The sequence below is a fragment of the Camelus bactrianus genome, chromosome 17 (assembly GCF_048773025.1).
Source record: "Camelus bactrianus isolate YW-2024 breed Bactrian camel chromosome 17, ASM4877302v1, whole genome shotgun sequence".
NCBI classification, from domain to species: Eukaryota; Metazoa; Chordata; class Mammalia; order Artiodactyla; family Camelidae; genus Camelus; species Camelus bactrianus.
This window is the reverse complement of record NC_133555.1, coordinates 27,056,338-27,076,080: the sequence shown is the minus strand read 5'-3', so window position 1 is coordinate 27,076,080 and position 19,743 is coordinate 27,056,338. Positions and strand designations below refer to the sequence as shown.

At 53.3% G+C, this 19,743-nt stretch overlaps 1 protein-coding gene across 2 annotated transcripts in view; it reads right to left on the bottom strand.

The window, feature by feature from the left end:
• Nucleotides 1-1,610: 1,610 nt before the first annotated feature.
• FAM3D (FAM3 metabolism regulating signaling molecule D) overlaps nucleotides 1,611-19,743 on the bottom strand; it is a 29,300-nt gene continuing 11,167 nt past the window's right edge. For both annotated transcript variants that reach the window (XM_045505353.2, XM_045505352.2), the window contains exons 4-10: nucleotides 17,687-17,707; nucleotides 13,945-14,065; nucleotides 12,564-12,622; nucleotides 9,544-9,594; nucleotides 5,895-5,979; nucleotides 4,574-4,700; nucleotides 1,611-2,068 (exon numbers count right to left, since the gene is read on the bottom strand). In XM_045505353.2, the coding sequence (XP_045361309.2) occupies nucleotides 1,979-2,068; nucleotides 4,574-4,700; nucleotides 5,895-5,979; nucleotides 9,544-9,594; nucleotides 12,564-12,622; nucleotides 13,945-14,065; nucleotides 17,687-17,707 (554 nt within the window). In that variant the 3' untranslated portion in view covers nucleotides 1,611-1,978. The remainder of the gene's footprint in view (nucleotides 2,069-4,573; nucleotides 4,701-5,894; nucleotides 5,980-9,543; nucleotides 9,595-12,563; nucleotides 12,623-13,944; nucleotides 14,066-17,686; nucleotides 17,708-19,743) is intronic.

The window sequence follows — 19,743 nt, the reverse complement described above, 5'->3', positions numbered from 1 at the left end:
CGACTTTGGGACGAGGATCTTGTGTAGGTGATTTATTAAGGACTGGCCCCTGGGTGACACAGGTAAGGGAGTCGGGGAGCAGGACTGGGAATGGGGAGCAACCAAGCAAAGGAAAGCTTTCAGGTGAAGTCTCAAAGGGACAGGGAACTCTGGAGTGTAAATCACCTCTCACGGCTGCCCTGCCCCAGGACAGACAGCTGGGCTTTTTCACAGTCCCAGCCAGGCAGCCATCATCTATGGACCATCCTGGGCTGATGTGAACTCTGGCACTTCCTGGCCTCTCTGTACCTGGACACAGAGAAGGTTCGAGTAGCCCAAGGGCAGTTCTCCAGAGAAGCGTGCAGACTGACCAGTCTCAGCACAAGCTGGGAGAGGGGACGCGGCTGGGGCACCAACGGTCTCACTGCGCTGCCTTTGCAACCTTCCCGTCTCCAGGAGACGCTTCCTCAATTCTCTGATTCAGCCTTTTGACATTTTCCTCAGCCAAGATGGCTCAAGTCGTCTGTCCTGTCAGGCTTTCAGTGTTGATCTTGACCCGCTGCAACTGCAGCCCCTGCAGCAGCCCCCCCCCCGGGCCCTGTTGAAGGTTCCCACTCTCTGCGCTTCTCTACCCCAGGTCCTCCTGGCCCAGTGGAAGCCCTGCCTGTCCCCAGGGCTTGGGAATGGACTTCAGCTGCTGCTGTTCCACTGCTCAGGGCATCTGCACCAGCAGCACGGGAGTCTTCTCCACAAGAACTGCAGAAGCCCCAGCACTGGTGCCTTCTGCTCCCAAGCCCCCTTCCAGGATTTGGTCTGCTCCCTGGCCCCAGCCCTTCTCAGAGAGTCTAGGCAGCTTCTTACCACCACATCCCTTGGGCCACACCACTTCAGTGGCCTCCAGTGGCTGGTACTGACATCTCTTGGCTAAGGACCCTTTCCCACTGCAGGGCAGATGAAAAGCACCTAGGAATTCACAGCAGTCCCAACCCCAGCAGCCCCTCAACAATGGGAGTTGGTGTATAAGTACCCCAGCTCCCTCACCTCTAAGAGCTCTCTGAGGGGCATGTTCTACACTGATTCCTAGGGGTTCTCCCTGGGATTAAGTTCCACTCACCCACAGCAGTAGCTGAGGTGACAACGCACCACTTACTGGGATGTCTCACTTCCCCACTCGCTAAGGGTGTTTTCTAGAATCACCTCCCAAATAAATGACCTGCATTCAAATCCTTATCTCGGGGGCTGCTCCAGGGAGAACCCACATGGAGACAGCCAGTATGTTCTCCCCGAAGCCCTTCTGTCTGGCTGTTCCTTCTAGCCTTTCTCAGATCTCACTTCCTTCCCTTCTCCAACTCTGGAATTTCTCCAGCTCTCCTTCAAACAGCAGGTGAAGACAGTGTTCTCTGTGTCTGGTCCTCTGGCTCTCTCTGTTTCTGTGAGTCTTACACCTCATGCTGGGAACCATGGATTTTTCACACCTAAATGAAATCCCTATGAAGTCGACCTCCTTTCCTGCTGCCTAACCAGGTGCTTGAAGCTGTCACCATCCTGTCGGAACTCGCGGCCAGAGCAAACCCAGTCTAGACCATTCCCATCCAGGGGAAACACTGCACATCGAGGGGTGGGAGAGATCGTTCAAAATCAGCAAAAATAACATTTAATTGTGCTCAGGTTGGGGAATTCTGTCCTGTCCTTCCTCGGGAGCAATCCAGCCGTCCCTGAGGGAAAGCACACCTGTTCTCTCCACAGACAGCCGGCTCCGGGAGGACCCTCTGAGGCTGGCCACCTCTAGGGGTGATTTCTTCACCCAGGGAGGGTTTTGTTTCCAAGGGAGGAAGCCCGCATAGTGTTCAAGGACCGTTGGCACCTTTGACATTGCTGCTCCCACTTCTCCTCCACTGTCCTTGCTCCTGCCAGTCCAGCTCGCAGTGACTCCGGGCTCTGACTCCTAAGTCAGGCAGGAGCATCCTTGGGCCCTGGCCCAGGAAGAGCCGCAGCTGCCCTAGTATACCTTCTGGGGCACACAGCCCTCCAGCTCCAGCAGCTCTGGCCAGCCATCATATTTGTTCGTGTCTGGGCTGTTCTTTAAGAACTAGAGAGAGAAGAGAGACACTGACAATGGGGGAGGCTGTTTGGGACTCACATCTGCATTTGCATTGTGGAGGAGGAGGAGGAGAGGGTTGGTTATTTCTAGCCCATTTCACAGATGGGGAAACTAAGGCTGAGGGGCCCTGCCACTTACCCAACATTTCAGAGGTGGGATCAGAACCTAGTCACTGCCTGCTATGCCCTGGCTGGGCGGGGGTGGGGGGGCACCAAGCATGGGTAGGGAGCTTAGGGAGCTTTAGCCTCTCTCCCAAATTCTCCACCAGCCCCTCTAGGACATCCCAAATGATAATCATAACAATAACAATGACGAACATAAAAAGAAGCATCCTAGCAACTCATGAGTGCTTGCTGTATGTCAGGCATCAAGTGCCTTATGTATTTAATCCTCACAAGAGTCCTAAGAAGTGCATACTATTATCATCCCACCTTACAGATGCGGAAACTGAGGCACCGAGGGCCAAAGTAACTGTTTATGGCCACCCAGTTGGCTAGTGGCAGAACCCCTGTGTAATATTAATTACTATATAAACATATAAAGAGAATAAAAATCAGTTAAGATTGTGTTTCAAATGCTCAGGCTTAGTTTATGGAAGAAAGAATGTAAGTGGCAAAATCTGCTGCTGGAATAATTGTGGCTAACCCTTAGGCAGAAAAAATAAATTCTAGATGCTGCTTCTCTCAAACCCAGTTTCCCACGTGTGGGAACAAAAGACAGGATGGTTTTAATCACGTTGTGGCCTTTGGGTCATTTTCGGGTGATGGGTTGCAGCCAGCAGATCATAGGAATCAGGTAGAAGGTGGTGCTGACTTTCCTCTACTCACGTGCTCCCTCTTTGCCATCTTGGCTCTGTTCATGGGTCTGGAAACTGCACTTTGAGGAAGAACAGTGCCTGCGCTGCCAGTGCGGCCTCAGGCCTCTTCCTGGAGAAAGCTGTCCCCTGGCCCTGTGCCTCCGTCTTCCACCCAGAGAGGGTCCTCTCCTTTCCTCCTCTAGTGCAAACTAGTCCTTATTTTTTAAAAGTAATTTCTAATTACCTGAAGACATTGTCTTGGAAACACCCACCTACAAACTAGGCCAACATTTTCCAGACAAGGCAATAACCCTTGCAGCCCACCGTGGCCCCCGCCCCTGGAGTTCTGCACGAGGCTCCCTCCTGCTGTCCCGCTCTGTCTCCCACAGCCCCTCCTGCCCAGGCTGCGCTGTCTCTGGTCTGATTATTGCAGTGGCCTCCTCCCTGCCTCCTGCCTCCTGCCCCATGCCCTCCCAGTGCTCTCCATGCACAGCCAGGGACTCTGTTCTAAAGTAGGATGACAGGAGATCTTAGGGGAGGCTGCAGACCTGGGTGAGAAATGCATCATATCACTGAGTAAGCTGGTTACAGCTTCTCCAAGACTCTGGGCCCTTGTCTGTGAGCTGGGCCGGATAATCAGCATACCAACTCACTGTGGGTGTTAAATAGGACCCTGCACATAACTCTCCCCACTGTGCCTGCACACAGCAAGCACTTGCTGAATACTAGTCTTTCTTGTTATGAATCTGATCTTGTCACTCTCCCACTTAAGCTGGCCATGGCTCTCCATTGCCTTCAGGACAGAGTCTACTTTCCTAAGTGGTCCTATGTGTCAGAATCATTGACCCTTAGCTCCTCGTCTTGGATCTGGGCAGAGCTGAATATTCTAACCAGCAGAGACTGGCCCACTTCATGCTGGGGAGGCCTGGCCAGTTCTCCTGGGTTTTGGAATTGCTCTGAGCTGGGGATGCAGAGGTGGGGACTGCTCTGCACAGGAGGAGAAGGCGTAGCATTTCCTGGGGGGGGGTCCCCCAACCCCCCACTGACTCCCGCTTCCTCCTGTGGGCGCCCCTCCAGCCCCGCCTACGGGTGCCTCCCGGATGCCCTCTGCTCAGGCCACCCCTGGGGACCATGGAGCCCCACATCAGGGACCCCTCCTGACTCCTTCCACATACTCAAGGGGGCTCTCCTGTGTCCTCATCTTGGTGCAACTTCACCCTCTCCACAGGGAGCTTAGAGGAGAACCTGGGGCTCCCTGGTCCAAACCTGCCCCTTTATGCAGGGGAGGAGGGCTCGCAGCTGGGACCAGAAGCCAGGCACCCCACTCCCTGCCCTGGACTCCCCTCCCCCATCACATGAGCTTCGCCCCTACGTTCCTTTCCCTCCCCTCCATGCTGTAATTTCCTTTCATCCTTCTTTTCTGCTTTTCCTTCTCCTTTGTGGTACTTGTCCATGTATCTGTGTATTTATATATGACCCACCTCCTTACACAATGGTCAAGGCTGTTTCCTGCTTGGGGAATCAGCCAGTGGGGCCACCCTGACCTCTGGCGTGGGTGACAGCTGAGTGGCCCTCCCCACACTGCCCTATGTGTCCTTCCAAGCCACCCCAGTCCATGTCTGTCCATCCCTGGCATCATTTCCCCCGCATTCCCCACCCCCCACCTCCCTGGGATGGGGAGGCTGCCAGGAACTCACCTCCTCAAAGGGGCTTTTGCTCTTAAGGCCTTTGGCCCCTAAGAAGACCCAGCTGTCCCGGAAGCCCAGTTGCTTTGCGTAGGAACTGCCCAAGTTGGAGAGGAGCTTCCTGATTTCATCATTCATCCTGCAGGGAGGGGACCAGAGAGGATGGCTTGGTGAGGATGGCAGATGGGGGAGCGTTTCCAGCACTTGCCCCCTCCCCACTGTAGGCCCCCGACTGTGGGAACAAAGGAACGAGCCTTGGGCCAGAATGGTAAACAAGTTATAAAAAGCTGCAGACTCAGAGGTGAGAAGGCTGGTTAGCTGAGGATGGGTAAGATCCCCAGAGCGGGGCAACCCAAGACAGGCACAGCCGCCTGAGTCCAGGAAGAATGTTGTAAAGCAGCCGTTTCTCATACATTCCGCCCTGATAAGCTGTAAGGCTCGCTGGTGCCAACACGAACATGATTTATCAAAACATAAAGGGTCTTCTGACCTTGAGCCAGACGCTGCCTGTTAACCACTTCCCTTGTCATTCATCTTTGCTACATAAGACTGTGCAACTTAATAAAGCTTCAGAATAGCCATCAGCTCTCTCAGCATACGGTGTGTATGTGTACATGGTATCGCGACACCAACACCCCCAGCCTCCAGTGTGTGCGGCAGCCTCACCCAGCTCGGGAGGAACAGGGTAGAGTGGCCAGGGCGCCTCTCCCAAGCCACTCGGAGGGCTGGAGAGGTGTTCAAGCGTTCTGCTTCTGTTTACAAATATAATACACGTTCATTGGGAAAATACGGAATTTCACAAAGTAACTAAAAATTACCTATGGTCTCAACCCCCCTCCCCGATTAATCATTGTAAAATTTTAATATACATCCTTCATGTCACTTCCTTCATGTCCCACGTACACTGTGGGATCATTCTGTCTCTTTCATAACTTGCTTTTTTTTTTAACTAAAGGGTGAACATTCTTCCTTGTCCTTAAATATTTTCTATGTCATCATTTTGATGCCGCATAGCCTCTTTTATGTGTATGTAGTAATACGTGCTATGTCGTAGAGGAGAGAGGGGAGAGAGGGGAGAGAGGGGAGCCATAGGTCATAATTTCTGCAACTAGTTGGCTATTATTGGACAGGGAGAGTGTGTCCAGTTTCTCCCTGTTGTAACCATGGCTGTGATGAACCCCTCAGAACATCTCTGTGCGCGTGTCTGGTTATTTCCTCAGGAGAAGGTGCCAGAAGCTGGAGCCGGCAGGGACAGCAGGGAAAGGGCTCTCAGTTAGGAAGTGTGTTTGATTCGCTTCTCCCCATGGCCTGGCAGGCGGAGGTTCCCACTTACTTGGTCCCCGGGTCGTCGTAGGAGGCCACCAGCACCAGTGTGCCATCTGGGATTTCTTTAAGGAATTTCACCAGGAGGTTAGGATCTGGGGGAGGAAGGAAAAATGGGGAGGCTGGTCATTTAGGGGAAAAACGGCTGGTCGTTCTCATCCTCTCCTGCTGCGCTAGTGGCCCAGGAACGCCTGGGCAACCTGACACTGTGCTCCGTCTGCACAGAGGGAGGGCACCCTCCTTCAGCCAGTGTGGGGTGGGTTCTGGAATCTGGCAGTTCCCCCAGGCAGTTCTGAAGTGCAGTCTAAGGACCCTGGGGGCATACCCTTCCAGGGGACCGAGCACAATCCTCTCTCAGGAGCTCTGGGCTCTTTGCGCAGTGCCCACTGCCCGCTTCTACTCTGCTTAAGATGTACCCAGCTCGTCTGAGCTGACTTTAGAGGGTGTACCCCTGGCCAACTCGGGTCACTGAGAGAGAACACTGGGCTCCTGTAACTCTCCAGCTTACAGCAAGGAGCAAGGCATCCTTTGAATCTCTAATGCCTGCCTGCACTCGCGAGATCTCTGCGTTTAACAGAGAGCAGGTGTGGCCGCTACACCTGAGGAGGCAACAGCACGCAGCTCGCTTCAACGACACTGATTTTTTTTTCCATTGTGCTTATTTTTATGGTCACCTTCCCTGCATAAAAAATGACAATGGCTTTCGACTTAGGGCAGTGATAAATTTTTCCTTAACATAAATTTATTTAGGTTAAAAAGAAGTGAGTGAGTCACGTAAAGGATCATACTAACAATGCAGATGGTGCTCTGGGTAGGCCGTGACTTGTACAGAGGGCTCTCGCACGGCAGAGGAAGTACTGGGCCAGACTGGCCTCGTGGGCAAAGTAGGGGCTACATCTGTCAAGCAAAGATGATTAACAGCCCTGCTCAGAGCATTTTTGTAAAGATCAAACGTAATGATGACTTCTGGGCTTACAGTAAGTGCATTATAGTAGAATTACAATTATTAGAAGGACTGGCTACATAATTTTCAGGGCCCAGTGCAAAATGAAAATGTATGCCTTTTGTTAAGAAACTATTAATAATTTCAAGACGGCGAAGGCAGAGCATCCAACCAGTTTCTTCTAAGCAAGTGGCCCTCTGTGACTACCCTGCCCACTGGCTGCAGGCCCACGAAGCTGCCCTGGGTCTTATTATTTTGTGGGATCCCCTGCACGTAAGGGAAGAATCAGTCCCCCAAGCAAAGCCAGCCGCCAGCCTGTAGGGGTCCAGCCAGTGACCACGGCGGCTGTTAGGGAAATGGCCCTTGAGCTCTTGAGACACAAAGTGGGAGCTCGGAAAGTACCGTTACTTTGTTTGAACTGTCAGCAGATTCTGAGATCTGGCTCTGGTCTGGGAAGCACACTGGATGTTGAGAAAAATGAAGGGTGCCTTCCATTAATTATCACCTCACTTTAAAAAGTCATCATTTTCTTTTGTCTCCCATGGGAAGAGCCGACTTATTCTCAAAATGCTTCTGTTTCTGGTTCCCTATCAGCTGTGGTTATGTCCGAGTTCATAATAAAGTATTATAAAACTTGGTTTCATCTCTTAATTTTTTTCCTTTTCATTTGGATGATGAGCTCCTTGCTTCTGAATCACACGAATGGAGTGAGGGGAGGAAGGAAGGGAAGGTAGTCGGAGACTAAATGAGCTTCCCTGGGCTCCTTCGCCAGCCAGGCGGGGCTCCTCCCCCGACTCCTGCAGGTTATCACTGAATTCTCAGGTCCATCTTAACCAAGTGGACACATGGTTACCTCCATTTTATAGATGATGAAACTGAGGTTCAAAAGGTGTCACCTGCCTCAGGTCACACAGCCTGGTGTCTCTGACTCCAGAGACTGGACCTTTTTCATAACCTGGCCCCAGGCCACACCAGACATCTGCAGGGTCCTGGACAGAGAACAAATGATGACCCATGGCCTGCTCCACTCTCTTCTCACCTGTCCCCGGCTTTGTCCTTCTGCTGGGGGCTGTGCCTGCCTGCACGTGGACACCCCAGCTTTCCCGTCCAAGCTCTGTCCATCCCACCCTCCCCTCCAGCTGCGGCCACCCTCTGGCCTTCCCTTGGTCTTATGGGTGTGTCTGCAGCATGGGGGGCACACCTGGAAGAGGTCTGTGTGGGCCCTGATGCAGGCTCCAGATTGGCACACCCTCTGGCCCTGCAGACCCTGTCTGTGAGGTGGGACTCGGCAGGAAGATGACCATCGTGGGAAGCCCTGAGCCCAGGACTGGATCCCAGCTCCTATCTCTAAGGTGCTGCCACAGATTACCTTCCAAACACCCCCCAGCTGGGACTTCCAGGCAGCAGATTCCCATTTCCCACATTTCAGCCCCCCTCCTTTGTTTGCAAAGCCAAGAGGGCTTCCTCCTTTCTGTTGCCTGGTGATTTCTCCCCTCTTGGGCTCACAGGTTCAGGTGGGTGCAGCAAGGTAGATTTTCCTTGGAGATGGAGGCAAGGATGGGAGATTCAGGACAGAAGAAGCCAGCCGATTGGCAGCAGCAGGGTCCTTCCACTCTCTGGGGAGCTTCCCGGGTGAGTGGTCTTATGCTTGAGACCCTTGATGCCCGAGCCCAGAGCTGGCCCTGTGATTGCAGAGATATGGGAGGGAAACTGAGTCGAGCTGTGCTCTGAGAAGCAGGCTGAGCTCAGTTCATCTCTTCTGATGGAAGCCAGTCCTTACAGGGCCCAGAGCCCTGCTGTCTGCAAAGGGCAGCCCTGCTGCTTTTTCACTCCATGCTGAGGCTCCTGTGTCAAGGGAGGCTGGGTTGCCAGCTTCCACCACCACCTCATCTTCCAGCTGAGTCCCACCTCACAGATAGTGTCTGCAGGGCCAGAGGGTGTGCTGGCAACCCAGCCTCTCTTCACATTTTGGGAAGATGTCTCTCAAGGACAGTGACTTCCTAAGGGGTGTCCATGTGCACAGAGAAACTCAGAAAGCATGTCTGTGCAGATAGAAGACAAGACGACTGCAGAAACATGGAGAGAGCTTGGAGCCTCTGAGTTGTCCTTTCTGGGCCTTGGGAGACCTTGTTCTGTCCTTGGGCCTGATAGGGACACTGTGGCCTTAAAATAATATATCCTTTACCTAGCAGAGCAAACTGGGCCATATTCCCTTGTCCTTAGCATTTCAGTGCACACATGCCTGGTCTTAGACTGCCAGCACCAGCATTTCTTTGCTCGAAGGTCTGCTCTGGGCCTCCAGATGCTCCTTTGCACCCTAGAGCAGGCCAGAGCATGGGAAGAGCCAAGGAATTAGGGGTAGGATCACCCCGGCTCCCTTGCCCCTTGGGGATGCCTCTGAGGCTTGTGCTTGACATTGGCTCTCAAGTTCCAATTGCCCGCAGTGTTTAATGGCTTGATAACGCTCTGCACTGGCCGCCTTCCTTTCCCTCGCACTCCCCGACTCCCTACTGACACTCTCTGAGATCAGCTCCTCCCACATAAAACATCACACTTTAATCCTTGTCTCGGCATCTGCGGCATCTGCGTGGGGGAGAGCCCACTGACAGCAGCAAAGGCCGCAGGCTGACCCTCCAGCCCCATCACGCCAGGAGCTCTCTTGCCAGAGGAAGGAGCTCAGCCCCGCCTCAACTTCGGTGCCAGCAAAGGTGCCTACCTCCAGAGTACATGTCGAAACTTCCGTGTCTCAGCACTGTTCCCTTGGTTCCTATAAGGGACAAGAAAGCAGAGCTATTATTTGCTGTGATGTGTCATTTTGCAAAAAATGGCTACTCTTTAGTCTAAGGTCTAAAAATAGAATAATAGTGGAATAAAAGTAGATCCTGTAGAAAGCAGGCAGGACTAAATTAACCAATAACCCCTGGGCTGAACTGAGGGGTACAAATATGTAATGGTTGGGGGTCACTGGAGTCAAATGGAATCCAACCAGTCTGGGTTTGTGTTCGACCTTCCTGCTTCCTAACACATGATTTAGCATTTGACCTCAATTTCTGCATCTGTACAATGGGCTGTGGGAACTAAATGAGATGTATTTAAAGTGGTAAGCATGCAAGATAAATTTTAGCTGCCAAATAGTAACTAAAAAAACTACAATCATCATTATTCTCACCCAAGTAGGAAATATGCAATTTGAGTCCTTCAGCTCTTGAAGGCAAGAGGATCTGCAGTGGGCTGAGGTATATTCAGTGTCCTGTGTCCAGTAATCTGGATTGCGTTTGTGGGTTTTGTGAAGTGTTCAAATCCTACCTGGAGAGAGGTGTTCTGGAAGAAAGTCGCAGTTCTCACTCTTGGCCACTAGATGGGGGTGTTGCAGAGGGGATGACAGCTCAATTTTCGCCGTCACTCCCTCCCTCCCCCCAATTAAGTTCGTGGATTTCTGAAGAGGGTGGCGACAGGCACCTGGGTAGTGGCAGCTCTCTGGCCCTCTGGCTGGGTAGAGGTGGGCTCACACTGCAGCCCCTCTCCCTCTCTGATTTGGAGCTGCTAGTGTCCAAGACCCTCCAGGTACTTCACCTGGAGCTCGCAGAAGAGCGTGAAACTGCTTTCGTGATTGTGTGCATTTGTGGATTTTTCTGTAACTAAGGAGAGGTGTAGTTTGAACATTTCTCGAAGGAATCTGTGCCATCTAAAAGGTTGAGAACCACCACCTTCAGCAGTCTTTCGGTTGCTCTGCTCGGAGGCCCTGAGAGTGACTTGTTAGACTTCCCATGGTGGGCATGCAGGGGGCACTGCACACATGCTTGGAGGCTCTTCTAGTCTAGAGAGGTCATCTTGCCGGGTGATGAAGACCTGGAGTCGGCCAGATCCTGGTTCACATCTAGATGATTCTATTGGGTATGTATTCTGGGCAAGTTGCTCAGCCTCTCCGAGCCTTCGTTTCTTACGTGGAGAACGAGGACACAGAGCATAGCTCCCCTCTAGCATCGTGATGAGGCTCAGTGAAACCGCACACAGTAAATGCTCCATAAATGTGAGCTCTTAGTGTTATCAGTGGTTGTTTTTTACCTTTGGGCTTTATGAGGGATGGAGAAGGAGGCCCCTGTCTGAGCCCGTCTCATCAGAGAATATTCAGAGGTTTTCTCCTGCGATGGCCCATTTTGGGGAAGGGAAGCCCAGCAGGTTTCAGCCAGGTCAGCTGTGGCTGGAGCCCCTTCCTGCCCTCCTTCCGGCTGTGGGGATGGGTGGACACTGGGTGGGACAATCGATGTAAGTAGAGGCTGCTGAAGTCTTCTGGGTCTGCCATGCCCGGAGGGTGCGGGAGACTGTCTGTGCTGCCTGCATGCCTTCCATACAGGAGGGGGCTGTCAGTGGACTGAGTCTGGCTTCCCTCTCCTTCTCAAGACTTTGGAGGAGGAGCAGCCCCCCTTCAGCTTCCTGCCTTTCCTGGCCCACAACTTTCCTGGGCTCCCCGGAAGTCAGCCAGGGTTGCCCTCTGACCCCTTCAGGCAAGGCTCCCCCTTTGTTCCAGCCTTTGACCTCTCCCCTGACCCAGCAGGATTTCCTGACAGGGGTAAAGGGCTCCTCTAGGAGCAAAGGTCAGGGTTCTAATCCTGCCCTGTCACTGCCTAAGTGTGGTCACGTGGTCCTGCGCTGCACAAGCTTGACCTCTTCCCTCCTGAGCAACCACTGTGTCCTTTTCCCATCTGCCCTGAACTTTGTCCCAAGAAGTGGTTCCTGGATCCAGGGAAATGGCCCTTGTTCCCCATCTAAGAGCAGAAGGTAGACAGGAGGGGCTTGGCTGGGTGGGGCCAGACCAACTGGTCCTTACTCGGCCCCTGTAACCCACCCCCTCCTGAAACGTGTCTGTTTCAGGCTTGGCCTGCAGTTGGCTTCCTGTTCATCACCTGCTGGAGATGCAGGGTCAGTGAGACTGTGGGCCTCCCCAGGGTGTCCTTGCTTCCAGCCTCCCTACTCCAAACTGGAAGGAGGTTTCTGGAAGGCAGGGCTGGGCCCTCAGGACCTGTTCAAAGCCTTTCTGAGGGTCCCTATTCCCCTCTTTGCCTCAGGTCCACACTTCCTCTGGCCCTGCTGGCCTTCCCAGCCTCACCTCTCACCACTGCCTGCTTCCCTGCTGCAGCCAGAGAGACCCTGTGCGGACCCCAAACCCCTTTCCTCCCTCCTCCCTGAGCAGTGTTGCCCCTGCCTGGAAGGAGCCTCCCTCATTTCACTCCTGGTCACCCTCTACTAGCCTTTAGGCCTCAGCTGACCATCACCTCCTGGAAGCCTCCCCGAGGACCCAGCTCTGTGTCCCGCTCCCAGTGCTGTTTCCTTCTCCTCCACATATGCTCACACACTGTGATTCTTTGTGAACTGCATGGGTGTTGTGGAGCCAGGATCTGTCCTTCTAATTCACAGCTGACACCCAGAGCCCCATACAGGGCCTGACCCACAGTAGCTGCCGTCGGTATTGTTGAATGAATGCATGAAGGGGTGCATTCAGCTTGTAGTCTCACATTGTCCCCTATGGTTTCATGTGTGTTGGTTTAAGCTGGGATGGCCTTGCAGGTGGGGTCATGATTCGTAGGAGAAGGTGCCTGTGATTCCTGGGATAGGTGCACAGGCAGGTGACTGGCCAAGGCTGTGGGGAGGACTGGGTCTTTTAGACCTTTTGTCCCCACAGGCCAGCCAGGCTTTAGAGCATGGTGGGGACCAGCTGGGGGTGGGTCAGGAACTCACCGTTCACCAGGGCAATGTTCAGACCTCTGCCCACATTGTTTTTCACGGGACTCATGATCCTGAAGCAGAAGAGGAAAAACAAAATACAACAGTTGGTCCCGAGTGTGGAATGAATACTGTTTGAGACGCTGGAACTCCGAGAAGGCCCACGTGGTGTGATGCAGAAGCATCAGGAAACATACGGAATAATCTGGGCCATCTGTTTTCTCCTGGGAGAGAGCGCTGGGCTGGATTCTCTCATGGCAGGTTTGGACCAGAACAGTCTGCTCAGGAAAGAGGGAGGGTCCCTGTCTAGGGTTCTGAGGTGTTGGAGGTGGGGCCAGCCCACCTCCTCAGGATGTGAGGAGGGCAGAGTCCAGAAAGTTGCTGCCCTGGCAGTGTCTGGGATCCCCACGTGGAGCCCAGCTGTGTTCCTGCTGCTCAGCATCTGTACCCCTGTCCTCTGGTGTCCTTGGCAAAACCGTCCTTCTCTCTCTCAGGCCAGGATAGTCAGAGTATCCTGTGCCCCTGGTCACAGATTGGGCCAGTGTGGTCATGTGACCCAGGCCAGCCAATGAGCTCCTGTCTCGGGATTTCTGCAGGGTTAATTCAGATGGGAAAGCTCTCTTTCCATTGGGTACTAGACTGGGTGATCATGTCAGCTGAGCTGGTGGCCTCCCTCTGTCACCACATGAAGTCCATTTTTAGCAGAGAAAACCAAAACTAATGACAGAGAAAAGCAGAGCTGAAGATGGTCTGAGAGGGAGCCCTGATGATATGCTTTGAACCCCTGGATTCAGCCACTCCTGAAGCCCACTGCCTCTGGCCTTTTGGTATGTGAACCAATAAGTTCCTTGTATTGCCCAAGTGGGTTGGAGCTAGGTTCAGAATCTGGATTAAAACACCTGTCTTTGGCTTCTTTTTTAGGATGAACTTGCTGTTCCAGGGCCTTTACTGCCCAGAAAGACTGGTATGCAGTCTTTCGCCTGTACCTGGGTAGAAGCCCTGGGACCTGCTGCATCTCGGCTATGATGCCTGGATCTTGATCTCGAACACTCCCCAAAGGCACCCCCCCTCATAGGAAGCCCAGCAGCTTGGCTGTCAGACAGACCTGAGTTCAAATTCTGGGTAATGCTGTCTGTGCCTCAGTATCCTCATCTTTACAAAAGGGAAAATTATCGCTCAGCCTCTGGGAGTGCTGGGGGCATGAGGGAGATGAGGCTGTAACGTATCTAGCAAGGTGCTGGCAGACTCCCAAGGTGTTAGCCTTATTGTTTTTTGTGACTCACCCACCCAGAGTAAAAGGAAGCCTGTGGAAGGTGTAGGCTGTTCTCAGGGTCTGCCCTATGGCCCCGAACTTGCTAATGAATGAATGAAAGAAAAGAAAAGACTGGAATCTTACGTTTGGCCTTCAAAGCACATGGAGGGGCCCACGACGTTGGCGGCCCCGCTGCTGATTTTAAATGCAAAGAAGTTGGCTGAGCAGGATTTGCTGAGTCCACACTTGGTCTTCACTACGATCGCTGTGGAGGGAATGAAACAGCTTTGGTGGAAGCAGCTTGGAAAGGGGCCCTGGAGGAGGAGGGGGCAGAGCCAGGGGCAGGCTCAGGGCCCAGCTCAGGGGCCTCCTCCTGGAGACACCTTCCCTGACCACCTTAGTCTGCCGATTTACTCCTTTCTGGGCTCCCGCAGTGCCTCAAACAACCCCATCAAAGACATGGAACACTCGCTGTGTGTCTGCCCACCCAGAATTCATTTTCAGGTTTCCCACCACAGCCGTGGCACCGGCTCCATGCAGGCCCTGGGTAACCGTGTGCGGAAGAGGGAGTGGTGGTGAATGACCAGTTGCTGTGATTAAGGGATTCTCTTGAGAACTTTCTCCTGGGACAGGGCAGCCTTTTGAGCTCACAGAAGCCCCTGTTGACAAGCTCCTGGGGGACTAGCATGGCAGGCGGGAGCAGCTCTCATTGGCTGGGTTCCCTTGGGCAAGTCTTCAGCCTCCTTGCACATCAGTTTGCCTCATCCACGAAATTGGCTAACGATGGGGCCTCCCTCACTGGGTTCTCGTGAGGGATAAATGAGTGCAGGTGAATGCTCAGTACATGCTAGCTATTCTTCTTATCACTCATTTACTGAGCATCTACTCTAGGCTGGACCCTGGGATTCAACCAGGCAGTCGGTTCTGGAATCTCCCACTCAGTTCCTGGAACCCACTGAACACTCAACATGTGGCACCTCTGATTACTGTGGTTGCTGTTAAGATCTGTGTCTTTTCCGTGTGGCCCTCCCCAGGCAAACCCAGGAGCCTGTGAACCACGGGAGAGGCAGATGGGCCCCAAGCACAGCCACTGAGATGTCACTTGTGCTTTCAGGCTGGCAGGTTCTAATTTGTATTAATGTGTGTTTTGTAACACCACCTGACAGTGAGGAAGGTGCCATGAGGGAGGACTGGGTAAACAGGGAATTAGAGAACGTTCATCTGCAAAGGGAGAGCGGTGGTGGGGCCGCCTCGCTCTCCTCCAGTCCCCGTGCCAGGTGTCTGGCGGAGCTGTGTCAGCGCGTGCTGCGAGCAAACCCACAGGCTTCCTAATAGAAGCTGGCGCACGCCAGGGGCTTGCTGTGCGCTGGGCACTGTGGCAAGCACTTTATTATCTTGTTAAATCATCCCAATAACTCCTGTGCCTGGCACATAGTAGGCCCTCAATAAATCTTCATTGGATGGACACGTAGTGCGTTTGGGTGGGGCTGAGCCCGAGCTGGGAGGGACGATGTGGTCAGGGTGATTAGCGTCTCCAGGGCTCTCGCCAGGCTAGAGGGAGCTTACGTGTGAATCAGGAAGAAGCACCCCTCTGGGGCCCACAGCCCACTCACGCCAGGCCCGATGAGCCTGCGGCGCCTCTGAGTAGGCGAAGGCGCGCCTTCCTAGGAGTGGCTGTGGCCCACACCCGGGCACTCTGCTGGATTGTGGATCCCTGGGGGAGGGGGCAGTCCCGATGATCTGAACGCCTATCCCAGGCTTTCAGCCCTCACCCCCGAGTTTCAGCAGACCTGCCTGATGGGTGTAACCAGAGCTCCACCCAGGACATGAATCCCCAGGGTGAAGCCAGGCGGAGACACCCCTGAGGGCTCTGGGGAGAGGCCTGGAGCTGCGGACCCGACTCCCCGCAAAGGGGCTAGTTGCGGGTGAGGCTGGGAGGGGTCCACTTCTCCTGAGAGCCTTGGGGCACCACCCCGTCCACCTGCCCCCTCACAGAGAGGCCAGAGGTTCTCGTCTGTGCCAGAGGGCTTGTTCCAGACCTCAGGGACCAGCCTAGAGTTTGCTCAGAGTCCGATCAACTGTAGCTGAATCTGATAAACCTGATGTCAACAGGCTGGCTTAGCAGGCTTTTCCTGAATTGATTTTCTGACCATCCACCCTTCACAGCCAAACTACTGGATGAAGGGGATGATGCCCGGGGTCTCAGTCACTGGGAGGCAGGGAATTTGCTGTGAGTTTGGGCTTCAGAGGCTTCCTCAGCTGTCCAAGCCCCCTGGGAACCCCAGTGCTGTTGCTCAGAGCCTGGAGCTGAGCACAGGAGGTGGGGTGCAGTCAGGGGACTTGGGACTTCAGTCATCTGCTTTGTGACTTGCTGGAAATCTCTCCCTCTAGCTTTGCCAACTATAAAATGAGGGGGTTGGTTTAGATCAGATTTGTCAAATAGGTTTCCTCTTAAATGTCCATGGATCTACCATTAAAGGCTTAATGATAAAGGCTTGAGGCTACCTGTGGGCTTGGAGGGAAAGAGTGCTGGGATTGATTGGTGATGTCTACTGAGGGAGCGGGCAAGGTAGGAGGCAGCAGGTGTGCTTGGATGAGCCATCCCCGGAGCAGGTGATGTCTGAGTATTTGTTCAGCACCAAGATGTTGTTGTGACACTCTGTGTCTACTTCAGATGGGACTCAGGAGGCTTCGGTGAGATGAGGTTGTAGGTATAGGATCAATGGTTTGTGTTGATGTGTACTTTTGTTTTTCTCTGTCTGCAATCCCGCAGTGTGTGGGGACTCCCATGCCCTTCTCAGTCAGGTAAAGTACCATTCCTGGAGCTGCAGCCCCCTTCAGTCACCACCACGTTGGGGTGGGGGGGGTACCTGGAAGTGTTGCCTTTTGTAAGGAGGTGTTGAGAGGGTGGGCTCTGGAATAGACAGGGAGGTTGACTCCCACCCCACCACTTACACCTGCATTGCCTTGGCCAAGAGTTTTTACCTCTCTGAGCCCAGATCCTCATCTATAAAGTAGGGATACTTACAGGACCTTCACAGGGTTGTGTGAGGATTGTGAGATGCCTATAAAATTCTGAATACAGCATCCGTCACATAGGCACTCAATCACTGTTATTATCATCATCATAGCTGTTCCTCCCTTCCACCTCTGCTGCACCTCCGGAGCTGAGGTCATCGCTGAAGCCCTGTTCAGATGAGTCAGCACTCCTGCCCTCCCAGTGCTCTGTCCACTCCCCACACTCACGTCCCTGATTCTACAGCCAAGGTCTCCACTGGAGCCCCAGCATTCCTGCCCCTAGGCCTCTGCACAGGCCAGTCCCTTCTCCACAGACACAGCTAGAAAGCCACCTCCTCCCTAAGACCTTCCCTGACCCCATTCCATTGGAAGAAGGTGGCCCTCCTGAAGCCCAGAACACTTTGTCCCACCTCTCTTGGCACATATGGCCCTTCTGCCCCAGTAGACAATCAGCACCCCCTTCTCTTTGCCTCTGGGGGCCCCTGTAGGGCCCGCCATGGCCCTGATACTTTGGAGCAGGAGCCACGAGCCTACCCTGGGGTCGCTGCAATGATGACGATAAGTGCAGCCCCCACACTTGGGGGTCCCAGCTGCGTCAGGGAGGGAGTCAGAGAGGGGAGGCTGGGCAGGGAGCAGCCCAGACTACAGGGTGGGAAAGTGGGGAAGGGAGACAGCTGAGCCCTCCATATAAGTCTGAATGACTGAGAAGGGCCACAGGCTTGGGGGCTTCAGGAGGCACCATCAGGCCATGGCAAGAGAAAGCCGGGCAGACCCTGGAAAAGGAAGTTTTCTGGAACCCGCAAGACCGAGAGCACAGACTCTGGGACATCTCAGTCTAAGGGAAACAGGGGGCTGAGTAGACACTCACGGTTCTCCTTGTGGACTGAACCTGTTGGAGAGAAGATAGAATGTGGTTAGTGAGAAGGTGCTTTGGGCCCCCCTGCAGGCTGGAGGCTGGGGCTGGGGAGTGGGAAGAAGGGAACTCAGAGTGGTGTTGGCCTGGCCAAGCGGAGTCCCCGTCCTGCGGCAGGTGCTGAAAGGAGCTGAAGTGCCATCTAGTCTGGGAGTCCTCCCTCACTAGCCACTGCCGCATCTTCTCTCTCACACCCGTGTGCACACATGCACACATACACGTGCACACACACAAGCATGCACATACACTCACGTGCACACTCATGTACACATGCACACGCACACACACACACACACAGAGGACTCTCTCATGGTTAAAAAGAAGCAGGCCTCTGTTGTGAGACCCACTGGACTTTGAGCCTGACCATGTGTGACCATGTGTAACTGTGTGAGTTTTCTCCTCGGGGGTTCTGTCTCCAGACTGCACAGCAGAGGCTGTCACCACCCCCTTCACGGGCTGTGAAGAAGATCCAAGGGATATGATCCTGAGGGCTTAGCCCGGCGCCTGGAGCCCTGGCCTGGCCTCAGGGAAGAGCAGGCCTGTGGCTGTCACTGTTCAGCTGAGTCAAACGTCCCTTTCCTGACTCCCGTGGCACCGACTATCTGCACTGGGCTTCAGGTACATCCTCATATGGTATTTACACTGTGTGCTGCTTGTTTCTGTGGCTCTACGTCAGACCTCCTGCCATCCTGGCACTACGTCCTAGAGGGCAGGGTCCCCAGTGGACACGGAAATGCCGGTGGTCCCAGGGATGGGGAAACACCCACACCAACACACCTTCCATTTGGCCCTTAGGAGGCTGACCCCTACCCCTGCCTCTAAGGCCCCAGCAGTAGCACATGACCCAGGCTGGGCCAGTCATAATCTTATATTCCTCTTGGGACGGAGCCCTCCTCTGGGGTGACATGTGGTGCCTGGGGGAGAAGCAAGAGTCTTTCAGCTATGCTGGAAGATAAGCATCTGGAGAGCTGGGAGCCACCATGTCTACCTTGGAGAGAAGCTGCCAATAGAATGAGGTTAAGTAGCAATGAACAGAGTCCAGGGACAAAGACTGATTCTGGGGGTGCTGTGGGGGCCCCTCCATCCATATCTAAAGTCTGATGCTTTGGATGTTCTAATTACCTGCCTCAAAAGACATCCCATTTTGTTTAAACCACTTAGCGTTGGGTTTGTCACTCCCATTGAAAGAACCCCACCCAGTTTATCAGGTAAATCAGTTCTTTAATTGGCTCTCTTTCTTTGCCATGGACCCCTTTAGTGGTTTGGAAAAGCCTAAGAACTCCCCTTGGAATAAATTTATTCCCACTTCTCCAGAGACACTCAGCACTTCTATTCTGCCAGATAGCAAGTTATTAAATGCATAAAATAAAATAGGTTAAAAAGGAAAATAACTGTGTATCAATAGAATAATAAAAACACTAAACAATGTTGTGTTATAGTAACACATATGGTTCTATATTAATGCACTAAATAATCAGGTGGTGGGGTATGCATCCAGGTCAGGAGCCCCTGAAGTAATGAGACTACCCCTTTCAGTGCCTGGACGGTAGTGGATTTTGATGGCTGCTTTTCCCACTGGTTGCATTTCCTGCCATTGTAGGCATTTTGCAAGACTCTGGATCATGTTAATGCACCTCCATTTTTCTATATTCTGTAATTAAATCTGTTTGTCTCCCCAACTCAGGCCATGAGCTGGGGCCACATGTTCCTTATTTTGGGGTCTTTGGGAGATAACACAGAGGAATCTCTTGATGATCATTGGTTGGTGGTGTTGATTTGCCAAACCCCAGGTAGTGGAGTTCTGAGAGGGAAACAACCCTCCTTCAAAGACTCCCCTCTCTCACTCCAAGCTGGGTCTCTCTCCTCTAGAGGACGCCCTTGAGCTCTACGCCTGCTCTAAGCCTCCTACATTGACCTGGACCTGTCTCCTTCAAGGCCAGCAGCACAGCCAAGTCCACATCTAGTCAACAAAAGCAGGGCCCTGGGCCCAGGAACATGGTGGCCATCACGTA